Source organism: Chionomys nivalis, chromosome 18 (assembly GCF_950005125.1).
Source record: "Chionomys nivalis chromosome 18, mChiNiv1.1, whole genome shotgun sequence".
Lineage (NCBI taxonomy): Eukaryota > Metazoa > Chordata > Mammalia > Rodentia > Cricetidae > Chionomys > Chionomys nivalis.
The window spans coordinates 59,412,850-59,433,431 of NC_080103.1; the positions used below are offsets into that span (position 1 = coordinate 59,412,850).

Genomic DNA, 20,582 nt, shown 5'->3' on the forward strand with positions numbered 1-20,582 from the left:
CTTTTTGTTTCCTCAAGAGACAAAACAAGAAGAGAGAGGAGGAGCAGTGGGGGAGGAGAAGAGAGAATGAGGGGAGAAGGGGAGAGGAAAGGGGGTCATGTCCCACTCTACCATCCCATAGCTGGCTGTCATTTAGACAGAGCCTGCCTTTTCCACACACAATGTGAGGAAGGGAGGATGTGGCCAAAGTCCCCTTGAGAAAAAGCTATAGGAAGGAGGAGAGCGAGTTCTTGAGTTTCTCATTAGTGAGTACCCAAAACAGAGTTGGCCTCCACTAATAGACGATGACATGAATCAGTTACGCTATCCCTGGAAGCATCCTGATTAACTGAGGGTTTGTTTTATGTGAAGGTAGAACTTTTGTATCACGACAGAGAGAAAATCAACAGCTTCCATTAGAATTTTACCATGGGTATTATTTATTTTCCTGTAAGTGGGCATTTCAATCCACTCTAAAAAACTAACATTCACAGAACTGAAAAAACTCACATAAGCAAACAACAAAAGAAGAACCAGTCTCTCTCCAGCAGTGAAGGTAGGGCCGGGGAATACTTACGGGTGTGGGGTATCAAACGGGCAGAGAAGGACAGGAGCTTAGTGACTGAATACGACCCTTAGTCCTGGGAAAGATCTGCAACAATTCAGCAGATGAGGTGGATTTCAGCCAGGCTTTTGGCTTGTGAATCATTGTGCCAAGATGTCCATGGATGCTTAGTAGAGTGTAAGAAAGTCAACCTCTGATACTTAAGGAGCACCAAGTGTAAGGAGAGTGAAGCTGTGTCAGGCCTGGGACGGGAAACCACTTTCTGCTTCTGCTGTTCCTGAGCCCCCATTTACTCACCACCTGAACAAAGCCACTGACAAAAAGAAATCAAAAATATCTAAGCTTATAGGGCTACTGATCTAGGACACAACCATCCTTGTGGTCCTTTCTCTTAACCTTGGTATGCTATGCTATATTTGGTAGAGAACTCAATCATTTACAGAAATGCTATTCTATATAGATATTCTACAGTAGAGCAACCTGGGATGCACGGACCCAGCTGACACAAAGTGGATCAGCTGCTGGAGATGGCAGAATATGCAGGCCATAGCCCGGCGAGGTGGTCACGGGTGTCACGTGGCAGAACATATATGACAGGGCTGCAATTGACAAAGCACTCTGGGAATTAGGCTCATCACCATTTTACTGTCATAGCAGAACACCTGATACACGGGGGGGGGGGGGGGGGGGGAGACGATCAGCCTCAAAGGCAAGAGCGCCAGTAGGATTTAATGATATAAAAGAACTTTTCATGTCTAACATTTGGCACTTGGCATTGATAATGTATATGGAGAGACACGCCTTGGGATTATAAAATAGAAATTTGAATTTAAAAATATATATTATGAATATGGTAGGATACAAATTAATGCAAAAATATGGTCTGCTCTCCCTGTCTCACGATGTCACAAAGCGCATCGTTTTGCAGAATTGGGTGTGGAAGCAGAGCGAGGAAACCCTTTGGTTATGTTTCAGAAATGCTTTCACAGTATGTGTTTCTACAGTGCTGCAGCTGTACAGCTAGCACGTTAATATTTAGTACTCGAGCAAAAATAACTAAACATTAATGTAGGTAATCGGTCTAATATGCTTAGTTATGCTGTTTTGAGTAGGAAGAGCACAGCCAACAGAGTGAAAGTTTGTCAATACCTGCTACTTGATACCTTTTGAGTCAAGTGTCTGAGATAGTCCAGGAATCCCAAGGGGCAGGAATTACGCAACACCTTCATTGCTACATTTAATCAGGTAGGTGGCCTGAGGCTTTAGCTGTGAGACATATGGAAGGAAGACGGCATCAAAGAGAGACGCCTACCCTCTCTCAGGCTAACCAGTAACTGTGGCAAGATATCTATACCCTGATAGAATCACTTGGGACAGTGTTTGGTAGTCAGCCATTTTTCCAAGATGGTGGAGCTGCCCACACACTGAGTGACCTTGGCTGAGAAGGCCACATCTGTCTCTTCCAGACGCCTCTGTCAGGAACTCTGAGTGGCTAGCTTGAAAGACGATCTTCCTGTTTTCTGTAGTCACAGCTACCATGCCATTGGCCTTCTACAGGTGAGTCATAAAGTGCAGTATGTAGGGCTGAACCACCAGAGAGAACAGAATGAACGGGAGCCCCTCCCACAGAACGCCGAGTCCGGATTGCTAGCAGAGTCGCCATCCCCATCAGAGAGCGGTCAGGACCGTGATGGTCATGAACAAGCTTGACTGCTGTCATCTTCAGAGCTGCAGTGCCGCGATCGGGGACACAACATCAGGACACGGTCCAGTTTGGGTGTGTGAAGATTATTCTGTGCTTCTCGGCCCACTTGGCAAACACTCTCTTCTCGGTGATGAACCGGTGTCCCCCATGGGGGGCGTGTTCGTGGAGAAGATACTCATTACACTCATCTTTCCCTTGCTCGTAGTAATGGTAGGGGACTTTCCTATACCCTTCTGTCCTGGAAAAGAAGACAGGAGAGGGAAGGGTGCCAAGGGTGAGGCAGGCATTTACAAGAATACATGGCGTGCTCAGTAAATGCATCTACTTATGAACCCTCCTCCACAGACCCAGTTAAAAGCAATTGGAGATGAAAGCTTTTAGGAAGAAGGACCAGTTCTTAGTTCCCTAATAGATGAAATACCATCTACACGTCACACTAATTACATTCAGACACACGGCCTGCACTCCAAGGAGGGGAAGGGAGGAGATGAAACAAACCTTACACAGCCCAATGCTCTGGAACCTCCCAGTGAAGTTTGGGGTTCCTCTGTGGTTTTTAGACATAGAGTGCAGATGTATATTCATGAACACTGACCCAGGGTTACGTGTTAACAGTATGATTAAATGCTCTCTGCGTCTTATTGTGCAAATGGTCGCTAGAGGAACCGTATTCCACCACCATGAGGAAGCATGTGTTTGGCAATCTGATTAGACGCGATCCTGCCAGCAACAGCACACTCACTTAAACTAAGAGTCTGGCAGATTAGTCACACATTAGTGAAATAAAATCCTCAGGAACTCTTGTCGAGCTGAACATTCCTCTGAGGCATCAGGGCATTTTCTCCTCTGTGAGAAGAGCCGTTGGCTGACAGCTGTCCATCAAGCCTTCAGAGGGAGAAGCCGTGGAAACCTTGATCTCACAAATTAAATCACCACTGAACTCGTTCCAGATTTTCAAGCCCCGAGTCCCAGAAATGCAACTGATTAAGGGGAAAAGTGTCCCTTCTGACGTGCGACATTAGACTGCAGTAGGTATTGTTTTCTTTCTATCACTCCTAAAAGTCAGATCATGACGTGCTGACAAGAACATGGCATGTTGGCAAAGAGCACCCGGAAGTAATCGTCACCTGATGTTTTCTCAGATTTATGGCGTTGGAATGAATTGTGATATTTTGACAAGACATCAGACTAGGAGTTGCACGGAAATAATTCCCCGTGCTCTTACTTGCAGTAGGTATCATTTATCATCCCGTAGACGTGGATACTGTAACAGGCGTCCATGGCCAGGATAAAGGTAAACCAGCCCGTGCTGAGATAGGAGCCGGACTGGACCCTGGAGGAACAGAAACAGGAGAAGTGAAATGCAGGGCAACAAGGAAGTGCCACACCTTATCAAAAAGGCAGCACCCGGTATCGGGGGAGCATTGAGAAGCCTGACAATCTGTCAAGGATACACACTTATTTTGAGTTATCTCTGAATAATTTATGGGCACACTTAACTCTTTCTACCTTAAGCCTCAAAGCTGCGCTGGGTAGAAGAGAAGCCATATGGCAAATATCCAAGACAAATAATCCTGTTGCCTTCAGGTAAAAAATAATTTGTCTTTCCATAAGACACAAATTAGGGGTGTATGTCAGAGGATGGGTTTGCTGTAGGTTGCTTGAAGCGCTGATGAGCACTGAATGACAATGGTGTCTTGTTTACCTGGGGGCAGCACTTTCTCATCTCCTTAGCTCCTATTACGTATTTTAAGGTTGTGTTTGTGTAGGTCTGAGTATGGATGGGGATATGGGTGTATGAGCATGTGATTGCTTGCATATGTGGATGTGTGCTGATCTCTAATCTCGGCTTCTACATGTAAAGTAGGCACGGTGTGGGTCAATCTGGACTATGAGAGCATCCAAATGTTTTTCTAAGCAGACAAGCTTCTTCCTAAGACCTGGCTCTGGCCTCTTGGACCCAGTTTACGGGACACATTTAATGCACCAATTACTCTTATAGATGCTATAAATACAGAAGTTAAGCCCGGTGTTTCCATCTTTACACTGACTGGAAGATTAGATTTACGTCCCAGTTACTCTATAAAGTTTCTCGGGGATTGCTTCTGTGATAAGGGTAACGTGACTCAGGAGCTAGGGGGGGAAAGTGTAAGGTGGTGAGAGAGAACGAGGCTGTGCGAACCATAGAAGGGAAAATACTTCAAGATCAAACAGCACAGGTATACCCCAAACATGGAAGTGAGCCAAGCCTGGTTTGTTCGGGGAGGGCTGTGGATGATTTAATCAGAGACAGTGCTCACTGCAGGGGTCTGCCAAAGGCAAATGGTTCAGGATGGATCTCTGTTCCTGTCCTCAGCCAAGCTGAGCTAATTCATTCCAAAGGCTCCATTGTCTCCTTCCTGACATCTCTTCCTGCAGAGGCAAGTGGATCGCCCCAAGTTATCTGGCGGCTGTGTGGCAGTGCGTCTCTCTGGATGCAGGACTGGAGGGATGTCACCAGTTCATCCGCCAACTAACACACACCCATCCACACTCTAGGTGCAGCCTCCAGCCAGAGACCAGTGTCGGTCGATGCCCAGAACCCAGGACTGTGGATCTAAGTCCTTAGCATGATGCCACTCATGGGTCTGAATTAGAACCCCTCCTCTTTCCAGACTCCTGTCAACCCAGACTATCCAACATTTCAGGAATTACATGAACTCTCAGCGTCTGCATCTCCTGGTGCATATTTTCTATATGGAGTCTAGAGTTGGCCCTCTGTGTCTGTAGGAGATTGGAATCTGTATCCCCACCACCAAATGCTCAGGTGCTCAGACTCTGGTATCCTCTAGGTGACTAATACAGTCACTATGTCGTGGGAATACTGTATTATGTAAAAACAATGAGAAGAAATCAGTCTGATAATGATTTGTACTGATACAATTCCCTCTACACAGTGGAAAGAGTATTAGGATCTACAGTTGACAGAACCTGTGGACACCGAGAGCCATGTGTTCCCGAGACTGAACCACAGTAGTTGTCTACTGTTCTGTAGGATAAATTAGCAGTGATATAGAAGTATGGGCTGTGTGCTCCATGAGTGGGAAGGGGTTGGACAGAAGACAGATAAACTATAGAACAAAGTTCTTAATACACAGTTTAGCCAGAAGGTGTTCTTTATTCTAGGGTCTCAGGAGCATCAAGGAAGCATTCCGTTTATTTAAGATTAGGATCAGAAGACATGAGTGTTATAACCTAAATGTTTTCAAAATATTCTATATGGATATTCTGTAGGTATACTGAATTTGCATGACCATTGTTCTTACTGGATTATATGTTTGCTTTTCGTCTTGATTCTTCCAAATTTTTTAAACCTATTTTATATCCTTTCTATACTTCTTCAGAAGATGCTCAACCAGACACAGAGATTACTAAAATCACAGCACTTGTTACAATGGGCTGCATTTGTTTGAATGCTTATATTTGTTAGACCCAAGCACAGCAATTGTTCTTATTTTGTGGAGGGGAAAGATCTTACTGTTTGTGTTGATCTGTTATGATCTGATAAGCGGAGGGACTCACTTTAACACAATTGGTCCCCATCCAATACAACACATCCAAAGCCTGGGTGTTAAAGTCAGAACAGTGGGGGGTGTAGGCTGACATAAAAACATATCTGGTCCCACAATGCACTGTGACTGCTGACTGAAACAGGGTGCTAGAGACAGTTCACACGGTCTCTTTGAGTCAGGGTCCTTGTTTCTAAGTGAGGTGACTGAACTCACTCATATCTGAACTTCCAATTTTAAAATGGAGTGATTCTGGGTTGCCAGAGAGTATGTTATCTTCCAGCACCAACCAGTGAGCTCTGCGCCTTGTTGCAAGCGTGTTGATGGTGCAGTCAGTGAGCACGTGAATCACATGACCAGCTGGGCTCACTGGCACCATGGGCACAAGAGCAACATCTGTGGTGTACGTGGAAAGAGGGAAGAAAACAAACATTTTACTTCCTGGTGACACTGGAGACCATGACCAAGGCTGTTTTAGAGGAGGTGCTCCCTGTCTCTGTCTTCACAAAACCTGCTCATAGAAGATGCAAGAAAGACTATCGTGGGACCAGTGTGAGAAAACATTAATTTCTATGAGAATAAATATTGAAGCAGTCTATCATTCTTTATATGAGAACCTTCCACTGTATCTCAGGATAAATGGGGAACCCAGATGCTGGCCTAGCTCAGGATAAATGGGGGTCCTCTGTGTAGTAACCGGAACTTGGCAATGCATGGAAGCTGTCCTTCCCTCTTCTGGCCCAACCCAGTAATTTCTGAAATCTTGACAATAAGCATTCAAACGTGAGCCCTGGAGGGGACGCAGGACACAGGCTCCTAGTATGGCTATTATCTGTACTCCAGTAAAAGGGGGTCAGGAGTTTTAAACTTTGGCAGTTGGCCAAAGATCTTTACCAAATAATACTTAGAAAAACCCACATTTATGACATTCCGTTCCTCTAGGCCTGACCTGATTTGTTTCCAGATAGACAGCCCACACTAATTAGCCCCAAAGCTTCCCTTAACATTCTGTGTTGTGTTTGATTTACATAGGGGAGAGTCGCTCCGCCCCTGTGCCCTGTCCTAAAAACTGGGCTTAATTAGACAGTTACATTATTTTCCCTTAACATCTCTGGTAGTTTGAGACTTGAAATGTCATGGCGTTTCCTACCTACAGTACATGCTAGGGTTTTCACGGGGCCTTCTTCTCAAATACTCTGAGTTAATGTTCCTCCAGGATGCTCAACCCGGGGAAACCTCTACAAGAGCCTGGGGGATCTGGGGCCTTGGAACAGTGGCTCTCAACCTTCAATACAGCTCCTCATATCGTAAGCCCCAAATTATTCCATTGTTACTTTACAATTAATGTAAATATCTGATATGCAGGATATCTGCTACGGGGGTTGCGACCCACAGGTTGAGCATCACTGCCTTGGAGAACTCACTGGTCTTTGTGGGGGCTACATTCACATACGGGTGTCGCTTCCAAGCCCTTGTGCTGATGCTTGCTGTATAAGTGAGTGTAAATTGTACCTGTGTAGACCTTTTAAGGTTCAATAATGACAATTACAAGAGAGACTGTACTGGTCTACGAGGACTTGTTCACACGACTCAGTGCGCAGAGATCTGAGATAGGCATCAATTGCCTTACAAATTCTTAAGTCTCTTCTGGGACACATATGATGTTGTAACCTGTCACTCACGCACACGGCACTATGGACCAGCTGGCCTTCAGCCATAGCAGTGGATGCAGCTCCCATATTTGGGGATCGATAAAAACAATTATCACCATCTACAAATAAACCATCATGTTTCCCACAGGGATGATAAGGGAACTGGAGCCCCTGGTTCAGTGCAATTGCAAAGCTGGAATTAATGCTGTGAAATAATGAGCCATGCAGGAGGAAAGAAAGGCAGGGCTCTTACCAGGAAGCTATCAATCACTTGTTTCTACCGGCCAGATTCTGCATCCCTCTGCCTCTTAGTAATCAAGATACTTAAACCTGGAAACCACTGAATGAACTCGCTCATCACTTAGAAAAATGATACTGTCAACACACAGATCTAGCGCATGCTTGATGGCATATCACTTGAAGCATCTCTCCTCTAGTTTATCACTGATAAATATATGAGCCTCCTTACCCGTCCATGTTCCCCCATTACTTGTGATCTAGAGGTCAGACAACCAACTTGTTGTCTGTCAAGTTATTATTTACTTATTCTCACCAATTTCAATATTTTTGACCATGGCCTTTTTCCTTGTCTGCTTTGTCTTTTCACTTTTGGAAATACACTGTGATGCTCTTTTCTCTACTCTTTTCTTCTAGATATGACCAAGGGGAGGAACTGAGAACTCCATCATGGCGACTCTTCAACAGAAAATTGAGTAATGTTGAATGTATTTATTCACACTTGGCTTCCCGGTTGTCCAACACCACTGCTTCAGTGACTTAGGGTTTGGATGGGAGACGTTTATGTTTTGGTGGGCCAAATAACTTTCTGTGGGCCAGCCGTGGTGCTGTCGGCATTGTGGATGCCAGAGTTCTTGGTGCGGCAGTGGGCTGAGCAGCTCTGTGCTGTTTCACACCCCTTTGACATAGGCTTTCTGAGGAAAACAGCAGATTCCTGCACACACATGCGCACACACACACACACAAAACATCATATGGTTTAAGATAATCTCTAACTCTAAAAGACCAGGTTCTACTCAGTCACCATTCCCAATCTGCTTGACTCCTGTCCCCTCTGCCACCTTTTCGATCCCAGTCCAGCATCCTACTTTGTCCCCTTTCTTCACGAGGCTATCTGAAGCCATTCGCGTTCAGTCTGAGCTTTGAACATAACCCTACGAATCATCGAATTCAGCTGGACTAGAGCTACAGAGAATGTCTTGGTCTGCAACGGGAATGTGTCGGAGGAAAGGAAGGGGGGAGTCAGGTGAAGGAGAGGGGTCCGAAGACGCTGCTGATGATCTGCTTTCTAATGAGATGGTTCCTCGGGGGGTCTTTGACTCAAACCTTGTGGCCTCAATTCTACTTCTTCCTGTTTCTCCCATGAACCAGTGAAAGCTGGGGGCACTCAGAACTCACATTTCAAAGGCATTAGAAACATTTATCAAACCTGAAAAAGCTCAAGGCTCTCCCTATAATGGAGGTATATTGGTGAACATACTATTGGCTATCTGCTATATCTGGGAGTAAAGGGGGAATTTTTAAAAAGAATGAATATTTCATGTCTTGTTTTAATATTATTGAACCTCAGTTCTCTCATCAATATACTACACTGACAATAAATAACAGGAACTTTCCAGATACCTTCCTAGGAAGAAAGATAGCTGGCAGAATACAGATTATTTAATTAAAAATATTCTTTCTTCCATTCCTCTCAAAAGAACAGGGGAAATGAAATCATCTACACAGAGAACCTTGGCAAGACGAACAGCGCCTTCCCCTCAGCGGCAGCGAGGGATCCAAGCTAATATCATGCAGCCATCCTTTTCCAAGCAGACCTCCGCCATCTGCAACTTGTATGACACTGTGCCTTGTTCTACAGTCAGGATCCATGGAAAAGATAAGGAATTTTCTGTTAATGCTCAATGTTTGCGCCCTCCATCCAGGGGTGGGAAGTTTCCTCCAGAATCAGGCAGTGGAGCTGAACCTTCTGCAAATGGATGTAGAACATTCAACTGGATAAAAACATCTTCTAGATGGTAATTGAGGGGGCATGGTTTAGAGACAGGGTTTCTTTGTAGCTTTGGAGCCTGTCCTGGAACTCACTCTGTAGACCAGGCTGGCCTTGAACTCTGCCTGCCTCTGCCTCCTGAGGGCTGGAATTAAAGATGGGTGAGAACACCAAGTCAAGGGAATGCAAGGGTGGAGAAGATGGCAGATAGACTACAAGTATATGAAGAAAGCAGTGTAGGTTCAGAAGAGGGCTATGCTCCCAGCCCATCTCATGTTGCATGGTGTCCATGTGGAAGGCGAAGGCAGCCCAAAGCATCCCCACCACAGAATCAGGGGCTGCTGAGTAGCAGCGATGGCAGTAACTGTACAAATGAAGCACAGGGAATGCTGTGTTCTCTTCTAAACGTACATTTAAAAGTAAAATGGTACAGCTCACAAGTATGATTTATGACTGCAGTGAAAACAGAAGATACCACTCACAAAAATTACTCTGTTCATTCGTCTCAGAAATTCAAAGTTTATTTTGTTCTTACATGGGCTTTACTGTTGTCTCCGTTGGAAATGCTGATTGCTAGGATCCCATTTACAGGAGGCCCTAAGACCTCAGCACAGCTGATGTCATGGTAGAGGGTTCTGGCCTTCAGGCCTAGCGTGTAGGCCGCAACACCTGCCAGGATGGGAACAAACACCTAATCCATCAAAGACCTTTTCTGTAGTTTCAGGATCAAGGAAAGTCCTTAAATGTACTAAACTTTTTGATTCCTGCTAACTGTTCTTGCTAACCAAAGTGTGTCAACCTGGCTGTGTTTTGTACATAAGAGACAACAGTGAGGCTTGAAGTTGCATGAATTGGGCGAGTTCCCCTTGCAGCTGACAGCAATGCCGACTTTCCTATTAAGTTTTAATAGTGTCCATGTGCTCTTTGGTGGAATTACCTTGCAGCATTCTAGAGACCCTAGCAAAATTCACAGAGACTGAGATGTGGGGAAACCAGGGACCTCAGATCCCCTGGGACAATAATGGGGGACAGACAGTTCCCAGGGGGTGTGCACCCTGAGATGGCCCAGGTCCCTGGGGACTTCTAATGGCTCTGCTCCCCTTGATCCAGTGACTCCCAACACCCATACCCTAAAAGTCACCTGGATCTGTCCCTCAGGAGGTGAGCTTGTTCATGGAGTCTTCTGCATAGGACACTTAGGAAAAACTGGCTGTGAACTCAATTCCACTGTCTAGGATCTGTGTGGTGACCACCTGTGGTTTCTTTATTATTGCTATTTTGGTGTCTCTCTGTGTTTTTATACTTCTGTTGGCTGGAAGAACGATGGGGAGAACATTGAAGTATGTTACGACACTTTGAAGTTTTATGGAGAATAGGTATAATCTTTGACTTTTGTCTGGGAAACTGGACCTTCTGTGATGTAGACTGACCCTCTATTAGAGTTGGGTGGCCCGGTGACAGAGGTCTGAACCCCTAAGCAGTTCAGGCTCTTTAAAATGCCCTGACTAGAAGATACTTGGGCCACCCTGACTGATTTCCCTACACTGACCAATGACTACCATGGGGCAAGACCCCCACCTTGGCTTAAGACTCGTATCTTCTCTATGGGGACCCGAGTCCTCTTGGCCTTCCCAGGTGGCCCAGAGAAACCCAAACTTCTGCCTGTTCTCTTTGCACTGCTGGAGGAAGCTGGCTATTTCCTTCTGTATGTACCAGAAGGTCCCTCAGCTCACCTGGTGGCTGGAACAGTTCCCTGTGCTGGGAGGGTAGGGGAAGAGGAAATTCTTATACCTCCCTCCCTCTTCCCCTTCACCATGAAGAACAGCTCTCGCTATAGAATCCCTGAAAGGAATTTCCCTGGGTGGCAGATGTAGCTCCCAATCTCCCCTGAAGGGAGGTACCTCAAGTGGGGCCCACAACCCAGGGGTCCTCACCCTTTCCCTTTCATAGTTTATGTCTCCTTCTGAGCCAATGAACTGCATAATTGGAAAACTCGGAACCCACCATGCCCTGAAAACCCTCAGGCTTCCATTAGCCTTCTCTAGGCTTTAACACTCACCAGCCAACCTGGGATCACTGCCAACAGCTCCTAGCTACTCTCTTCATGACCAAGTAACGGGAGGGACACAAGCTGGCTTGAGAGTGGGAAAGTCACTCTCAACTGGGGCAAGGGATCTCCTGTATAATACATCCCAGGCACAGTGGATTTTCCCCTCTGCCCAACCTGAAAATGGTACCCTGACAGTGACCAAGGGGTAAGGAAGCTCTGGACAGTTTTCACCAAGCCCTTTCAGGAGCACTGAAGGCAGTTGCCAGAAAGCTAGTCTGTTTAAGGGAAGTGAGATAATGCAAGAGCCACAAGAATCACCTGCTGGGTTCCTGGAGCCCCATCTGCAAGGCTTTCTGGGTATTCACCCCAATGACCCAGATATGCTGGAGAGTCAGCAAGCAACCACTATTGCCTTTGCTGTGTATCTGGCCCCAGATATTAGACGAAAAAAAACCTTTAGAAGTTAGAAGAGTTTGAGCCTATGAATAGGTTCCAATTATTGGTGATTTCTCAGGTTTATAATAACCATGACTCTGTAGAAAAATGCAGAATAAAAAATGGACCTGAGCGGTAAAGGCAGCAGCACTCAGAGAGGCCAGTAGGCAGAGGCAGAAGCCAGAAATGCCAGGAAAAGAGATTGACACTCACAAGCAAGAAGGATACTGGAAAACTGAAGGCCCAGATCAGAAGAGGGAAGGAGGAGGACACGACATTCTTCGTTTGCATGACCTGGCAAGGCCAGAGCTCCATTTCACTGAGCCCCCGGGTGTCCAGAGTGAAGGGTCCAAATCTGCCAAACTCCTGGCGGACATAAGAGAGGCCCATTCAGTCGCAACAGTGATTCTTGGAGCACTAACGTCTCCATGGATGGATGTCCAAGGCTACTGGACAGACTGCTCTCTTTCCCTGGATGACCGCCAGTACAGTGCATTCAGGACAAGCTATGGTGACCCCATCCTTCTTAGTTATGTCAGAGTGCCCCATCCCCTAATTAGGAGACATTTAAAAAAAAAAAAAAACTTCGGGCAATCATACTTTGGGGAGGCCACTGCGTATCTCACTTTGAATCCTTCTCAGGTTCCAACCTACATTCTTGTGACCTGCCCCCTGTTGGAGGAACAGCTCCTCTAACCAAGTCTAGCACTTGAAATTGATGCTCAAACGTACGGATAATTACAGGATTTGGCACAGTGGAGCTCTGGGGTTTGAGCTGAGAACAACCCACCAGGAATGGCTACCTGTTGAGAACCAATTGTCATTGGTTACTAAATACCTGCTACCCCAGTAAGGGTCAAACAATATCCTATGAGCTGAGAAGTCAAACACTTGACTTGTATAAAGAGACATCAGAGCTCTCTTTCCCTCTACTGCAGGAGGGCAGCCATCGATGGAAGAGGACAGAACTGCTGTGCTGACCCTGACTTTCCAGCCAACAAAAAGGTGAGAAAATGAAAGCGTTCACCTAGCCAGAAGGTCTGTGGCATTTGACCCAAAGGAGCGAGAGCAGTCATGTATGATTGGTGTGTCCCTTGGTGGTGGCTCACATCTTTAATCCCAGCACTGGGGAGGCATAGGCAGGTGAATCTCTATAAATTCAAGGTCAGCCTGGTCTACAAGAGCTAGTTCCAGGACAGGCTCCAAAGCTACAGAGAAACGTGTAGAAACAGATGAGCATTGGGGCTCAAAAAAACAAAACCAAACAAACTAAAAACAAAAGGAACTTACCAGTATGTTTTCTTTCCCTGAACTATAGTCATTTTGATCCACATTTTTCTGTGTTTACACACTTTTGCATGTGTGTATAGTATAGTAACATGTCCCCTCTTGAAATGACCTCATCTATTTCTAATCCATTAACTTCCAATCTGCCTTCTCTCATCCATTCAGGAAAACTGTATGACGTAGCTGGTACGTGCGGGATGCTGCACTGTCTCCGGAAATAGCAAGCTCCTCTGATCTTGTCAGGTTCACTCCAGGGAGACTGCTTTCAAGGTGAGAACAAAGAGAACATCCCCTGTGGGTGCTGTGGGGAAGCCAAGCAGCAAGGAACACTGGTGGGGTGCTGCTTTCTCCTCCAACAGGGAGGAAGAGCTGAGCTACCATATAAGACTTAATTGTGAGCACCAGAGAGAAAGAGGACATGTTTCGGGACAATGGGGAGTTGTATGGCTCTCTCCAGGTGTAAAAATTATGGGGACACATATTGGGGCTCTGTCCCCTATCTTATGTGGACCTCAAATCACCAACAGGGTACTTTTCCATTACAGACTGCTGGCTATGAACTAGGTTCACAAGAAGCAATGATTTATTTTTCTTCCTTACATTCTCTTTTGAAATATTAGTGATATCTTAATGTTTTGTATTGCTATTTTTTCCCAAAGGGATGAAATTTATGGATCTTGAGAAAATATCCAGAAGAAAATTGGCAGAATTATGTTTTTTCTTCCTCATTAAATTCCTCATTAATTCAGAATTGAGAACAAGTGTAAACAACACATGAGTAAGAATAAAACTAATTGAAACTGTGCGATGATGGATGTGCTTTGTAGCGTTCAACTGTGTTATCAACTGTGCTACAAATCACAACAACTTCATCTCATCTCCACGCATCTCCAGCCAGGCTCCCTTGGTACATACCTGTAGGCTCTCAACCTGTACCGTTTAGCAGAGAAATGGTTCATACATAAACACTTAATTTGCTAAAGGTTTTTTTTTTCATGATAGAAATGAAAACAGGTATTACTGCTACTTTAAGGATAGGTACCCTCTGAAGTATCTTCTGGGCCTGCAAACATGGGTTTTTTATCGCCTTTGTCTCTTCCAAAGCAATGTGGCTTCTGAGTCAATCAGAAAGATAGGTCAGAGGAGAAACGTGCTTGCCACACAAGCCTAAGGAACCAAGTTCGATCCCCAGAACCAACATAAAGGCAGAAGGAGAAAAAAGATGTCACAAAGTCATTCTATTGTAGTGTGTCACGGTGCTCTGTACGTCACGGCGCTGTCATGTTTTTAGGGTCTGGCACTAAGCCCGTTGTCGCCATTTGTTAGTTGTCCCTAGTGGTAAACAACTTTTGTACATGTTTGTCACTGGCCCAAGAGTGGTTTGAATTTTACCTATCATTGTTTATACGTCTTGTTTACGTGATCGCATCAGTGTGGGCCGAGCCAATCAAGCAATGACACATCATAGGCGGACCAGGCGCTGTATATTTTTTTGTGCGGTCGGGCTCGGGGTCTTTTTGTCTCCATCTTATCTTTAGTCTTTTGTGCTCCAATGAAGTACGTTTTAAAAAGAATTTTGTTGTGGTCGTCTTAAGGGGGAGAAACATAACAGCATCGTGGTGCACAGAGCGCCATGGCATACAAAGCGCCATGGCACACTACATCCTATGACTTCTGCACACGCACCGTGATTCACGTGCCCCACCCATCTGAACAAACATAATACATTTTAAAAATGAAGATTGACTTGGGTAATCTCAAGGTTTGGTTTAGGTGCAAAATGTCTCATGCATACTCATGTGTTTGAATTCTTGGTTCCAAGACAGCTTGGAACTGTTTGGTGTACTTGTGGAGCCTTTGGGAGCAAGGTCCTTGCTGGGGGTATGGATCCCTGTGGTACTAGCCTTGATTGTCCATAGCCTGGCTTCACTTCCTCTCCCATCTCTGCTTTCTGGTACCATGAGACATTAGCAAGAAGCAGTCTCAAGCTCCTCCATGGTACTGCCATGTCTTCTCTGACACGGATCATATCCCCTCAAACTGTGAGCTGGAATACACCAACAGCCCCACCCTTCAGTTGTTTCTTGTCAGGAGTCAGGTCCTGGTTACGAAAAAAGCAGTTAAAACTGGGTCTTCCTCACTAACTGCAACTCACAAGGGTTGGGTCAGAGAGTTGTAAGTGTGTAGCTGTGTTTGTGACTTCATTCTACATGCTTTAGAATTTCAGCCTTGGTTGTGTGCAAACAACTGTCTTAAGAATTCACATATCAATTGCAGAAGAAAGGAAGGCAAAGCCTCACATCAAGGTGAAGTTCCCACAGCCACTCTTCTCCCTAGACCAGGTTGCCTTTCAGTCATCTGATTTTATAGCTTTTAAATTAATCCCCGTCTTTGGCTTGAGTCAATTGAAGCAAATGTATGAAAAACTGAGGCTGGCTTTCTTGACCTCTGAGATCTTTTCTAATGCCAAGGAGCGCATCAAACACTCCAGGACTGACAGGGGACTTCTATCCCAACAAATCTGCAGCTTATTGGCAGGCACTCTTTGATCTGATCCCACTTTTATGCATGGACTTAAAAATCTCATGGCTCTTCTCTAACCTACCCTTCAACTTATCTCAAAATCACAGGGGCTTTGGTGTTCTGAATGCTAATCACCTTCCTCTGCCCCAGACACAGGCTTCAGCTCTCCGCTAACCTGATACGGTCATTAGCAGATGGGCCTGACTTTCCCTTCTAGCTCTCCTCTCAGACAGTCCTCATCAATATGTGTTTTCCTGGATGACTTTTAAAAAGTAGAAGGGAAGACTGTAATCATGTCAGTATGTATCTAAAGAGATCAAAGTGCCTCTCCTACTGCTTCCCTTCTCCTGGCTTCCTGTCAGAACCAGAGCCTGAGTTCACCAAGCTTTTCCTTTGGGTTACAAGGAGGAATCAGACTTGATTCTGCTTCCCAAGCTCTAGCTTCAAGATGAAAACTTACATTTAAAAATAACTTTTACTAAAACTTTAAACAACAATTTAAGGGAATGAAGCAGGGTATTTGACTCCAGAGGAGGGGGCAAGGCTAGAAGTCTCATTCCCAATGCCTTGCTTGACACTACTGAGCTCCTCCTTGAACTCAGGCTAGACCCAAAGTGATAAGCCAACACAGGAGGGAAATTTAAAAAGACCAAGCAGGCTCACTCTTTGTCTACTTCCAACAGGTTAGAATCTCAGCCACTTCCTTCTGAACCAAAGCTGAAGGCCTGCCACTTTCCTGGACTATAAACACGACTTGGGAGCAACACAAAGTAAGTTATTTGAAAGTCATATTCTTTAATAGCAAAAATTAAGCTGTCCCTCCTTTTAAAAAATGTTTTAGGGGTTTCACTAAAGGAAGGGAATTTGCTCCGAGGTTGTTAGAGGAACAAGGGACTCCAGGGAATTTGGGCATTTAGAATTTGTGTCTCTGATGTGGCCCCCATGCCTGACACTAATGTTCATGAATAACTTCCTTCCAAACATTGAGTGTCATTAGCATCATAAAGCACATGCTATATGGTCCAGGGTTCTCGCTCAGGGAACCGATGTAGGCGGAGGCTGCCTGTTCATTTCCCAACTGCTCAGACCCCAGTAATAACGCAGAAACTGTATTAATTACAACACTGTTTGACCAGTGATTCAGGCATATTTCTAGCTAGCTCTTACATCTTAATCTATTTCTATTACTCTATGTATCAGCATGAGGGTGTGGTTTACTGGTAAGGATTCCGCGTCTGTCTCCTTCAGCAGCTTCATGGTATCTTCCTGACTCTGCCTATTCTTTCTCTATTTCCTGCTTGGCTTTACTCTGCTCAGCCATTGGCCAAAACAGCTTCATTAACCAATAAAAGCAACACTTATATAGAAGGACATCCCACATCAAACCACATCAAACCTGAATTTAGACAAAGTTAATAGACTTGACTCACTAAGCTACTTGAGGTGGGCACAGTGTTATCTACCCATAATCCCAACCATCCAGAGGTGGAAGCAGAGTACAAGGGGTTCAAAGGTAGCTTTTCCTACATAGTGAATTCAGACCAGTCTGGACTGCATGACTCTGTCTCAAAACACAAGCAAGCAAATAAGAAGAAAGAAAACACAGCCACTTGTGCACTATGTCAGACCATAACAACCTAGAGGATTTCCTTCTCTTAAATGTCCCACACCTTTTCCTGTTCTTGAGATGCCTGTTGGGCCAGAGCTGGAGAAGAACATTCTTCCTTGGGGTCTTTTCAGTGTTCTGGTTAGGGTGGGTTCCATGTTGGATGGCTGTCTCTGGTGGTGTGGGGGAAGGGATGGAGGTGACAGCCTGCCTTAGTGTTTGCTAACAAGCTCAGCTACTGTGTGGGGAAAGCCCTGTATGTTTGGAACCTAAAGTAAAACTGTACTGGAAGGTGGCAAAAGACTGCTTTAGCATGACACAAAGGACACCCAGAGTAACTTAAGTACTTGAGAGATCAAGCCACTATTTCCTGCATTTGATGTTTTGGGCAGGGTATGCAGTGAACATACCCTAGACCAAGCAGTCACTCCTTATGGCAAATCTATTTTAAATGAAGGAGCAAGAATAAGCTTGAATTTTTTGATCTCTGATCAAGATAGAGTGGAACAACCTCTGCGGGCCATCTTACTGTCCAAAACACCAAGTGACTACACCCTGGGTCAGGGTGCATAGCCACACCTGTTGTCAACAACTTTGAAAGAGCAAAAGTAAGCTCAAATGCTCTGACCTCCAGTCAAGGTAGATCAGGCTCACATCCGGGTCCCCACATATTCTTCCCTTGTCGACGCTGGGTTTGGGCATACAGTGTGGGAGTTCCATGAGGAGACAGCCAACATTTGCATCTTGAGCAGCTCCTTGCGGGTAAAGGGTGCTTTCTACGCTGCTCTGTTTCCTTAGCACCATCCCAGGACGCCCTGCTGTGCCTGTGTTCTAGGTCCTTTGTGGCACCTTGTCTATTTTTGGTCAGGAAGAACACCACACATGGGATCCCCAGGATGCATGGACAGTGGAAGGAGGGGAATCACTGCGTCTCTCCTCCTCTGGCTAAGTCATTAGATGCTGGAATGCTGAACATTTCTTACTCTGTGATGTGGCAGGGGATGGTATTACAGAGGTGGGTCCTGGAGGAGCCTAGATGTTGTGTTGTGGACAGGGTATGCCTCTGGTTGTGCCCTCAGACTGAAGGGGAACTACACATTTAGAGGTGAAATGCCGGGCACAAAACCCTGTGTGCTGAAGGTATTTTCTCCCACTCACTATGGGCCAGATGGAGGGAACAAGCGGTGACACCAATCAATGTGGGTTTGGACAGCTTCCTCCTCCACAGCACAGACCCTTCTGTTCCTGCAGCTGAATATTCCAGCGCGCTCCATGCTATTCTGATCCTGAAAACTCCTTTCCTAATGAGAAACCGAAGTTAGAAGTCGCCAGCCCAAACTGTCCCAGCTTCCAGAGACACAGTGCTCACTTCCCAGTGGGTTCACTCTGCTAGCCTTCTGGGCCCCAAACCCCTAACCTGTACCAGGTGAAGTTGAAGCATTTTCAGAAGACAGCCTCTTTCTGAGTAAGAAACTGTGGCACCTCTCCTGAAGGAATTTAAGCATCTAGCTGATATTTTCCTGTTGATGAGGCAGCACAGGCTCTTCCTGTGTCTAGGGTCATTGAGGGATGGTCCAGGGACAAAGGCCAAACCAGAACCCTAAGTCCTGTCACCCTCCCATGTGGCCCCTGTAACCTTTAGGACCAAGTTTTTAACTCCAGACTTCAGGTAAAATTCAGGGCTGACATCTGCTCCCTGCTTTTTATGGGGAAGAATATGCAGGGACGGACTGGTCACATTCTGTGTGTAATACGACAGATGAACATGTAAACATGAGACACCCAAATTGGGAAGTTACAATCCCATGCTGTCCTGGACCATGCAGGTATAGCAAAGAGGCTCGCTGCCAGATCCTTGAAGGCATGAGTCATGTCCACTGAACTGAGGGGCATCTCAGTGTCTCGGATCTTCATTTGGAAAATGAGAGGTGCCATGTGTAGCATCTCAGGGTTGGAAAGCATACAGGTAAGGGCCCTGGTCTTTCTAGGGTTCCCAGCCCCTGCTGCTCCCATGTGTGCTCACTGCTGGGGTTCCCAGTTTTACCCTCAATGTTGGGGTGACATTTGCATGCTAACTTCCAAAGGAAAGCTCCATCCTGTTATCGTCCCGGTACAACATGCTCTCAGATTCACTGCAGGTGTCCACTTCATTCCGCAGAAGGCCACTTTGTGCTTTTAAATGTGTCACTTTGAGTAACCCTGACTCAAGAGCAGAGACCACCCAGTCAGGCTGCACTCCCAGGGTGCTTCTGTGACTATCATGCCCATAGTAGGACTGACGTATTCGGGATGGATTCATCCAGAGGCTTACTGCAGGAGTTGAAATGGCCAGCGCTCACACTGGGGTCTAAGCAGCAGTTGCTCCTGCCCCTTGTTAAAGGATGAATGGAAATAGCAATGCATCCTGGGATAAGTCAGGTAGGAGCTGACTCCACTTGTTACACATTATTTACCTTCTCAATTCATTAGTCTATTTGATTAAATGCATCAAGTCCTTCGTAGTATGATGTGCCCTTGACTTAGCCTGCTCCCAAGCCCTTTAGGCCTCATTCTGCAATGCCAGTTCTTCGCAGGCATTGTGTATTATTTTCATCTTTTTTATTTGCTTCTGACTATGGATTTTAACATCTTGATGACAAGGATACCAGGAGGGCCTCAGCGTAGTATCTCATCCACTGTGCTGTGGTACATCTAGGATTAAACAGGAGAATGAGGTAGCTGCTAAACCGGGCACAAAAGGAACAGGATCCGGGACCCATCATCCTTCCCCAAGACAGCTCTGTGCAGACTTGATATGCTCTTTAAAAATCAAAAGAGTGAGGCAGGTCTGATAGCTTACTCAGACCTGAACTTAGTCCCCATAATCCATGTAAGCAGAAACCTGGTGTGGTATATGCTAATAATCCCAGTTCTAGCGAGGCAGAGGCAGGCAAATCCCTACAGCCTGCTGGTTAGCCAGCCTCGCCAACTTCCAGGCCAATGAGAAAACTTGTCCCCCCAAAATAAAAGATGAAAGGTAGAGTTCACCTGAGGAGCAACACTTGAGATTGTCCTCTGGTTTATGCACGCACGCACATACACACACATGTACACACACATCACAAAATGCAAAGGGAGAATGAAGCGAGACTGTGTTAGGATTGAATGACAATAAAGCACCTTCCTGAGGAAATAGAAGCTTTGTGACTGCTCCAGCCAATGCTTGTCCACAGTCACGGCGACTA

The 20,582-nt window shown here is 45.6% G+C and overlaps 1 protein-coding gene across 3 annotated transcripts in view; it reads right to left on the bottom strand.

Moving 5' to 3' along the window:
* Positions 1 to 1,234: 1,234 nt before the first annotated feature.
* St6galnac3 (ST6 N-acetylgalactosaminide alpha-2,6-sialyltransferase 3) overlaps positions 1,235 to 20,582 on the bottom strand; it is a 438,926-nt gene continuing 419,578 nt past the window's right edge. Inside the window, exons 4-5 of one of the 3 annotated variants that reach the window (XM_057793363.1) lie at positions 3,475 to 3,582; positions 1,235 to 2,487 (exon numbers count right to left, since the gene is read on the bottom strand). In XM_057793363.1, coding sequence (XP_057649346.1) covers positions 2,301 to 2,487; positions 3,475 to 3,582 — 295 coding nt within the window. In that variant the 3' untranslated portion in view covers positions 1,235 to 2,300. Of the gene's footprint in view, positions 2,488 to 3,474; positions 3,583 to 9,886; positions 10,127 to 20,582 lie in introns of those variants that run through there. The other 2 variants (XM_057793364.1, XM_057793365.1) reach the window with 2 other exon arrangements.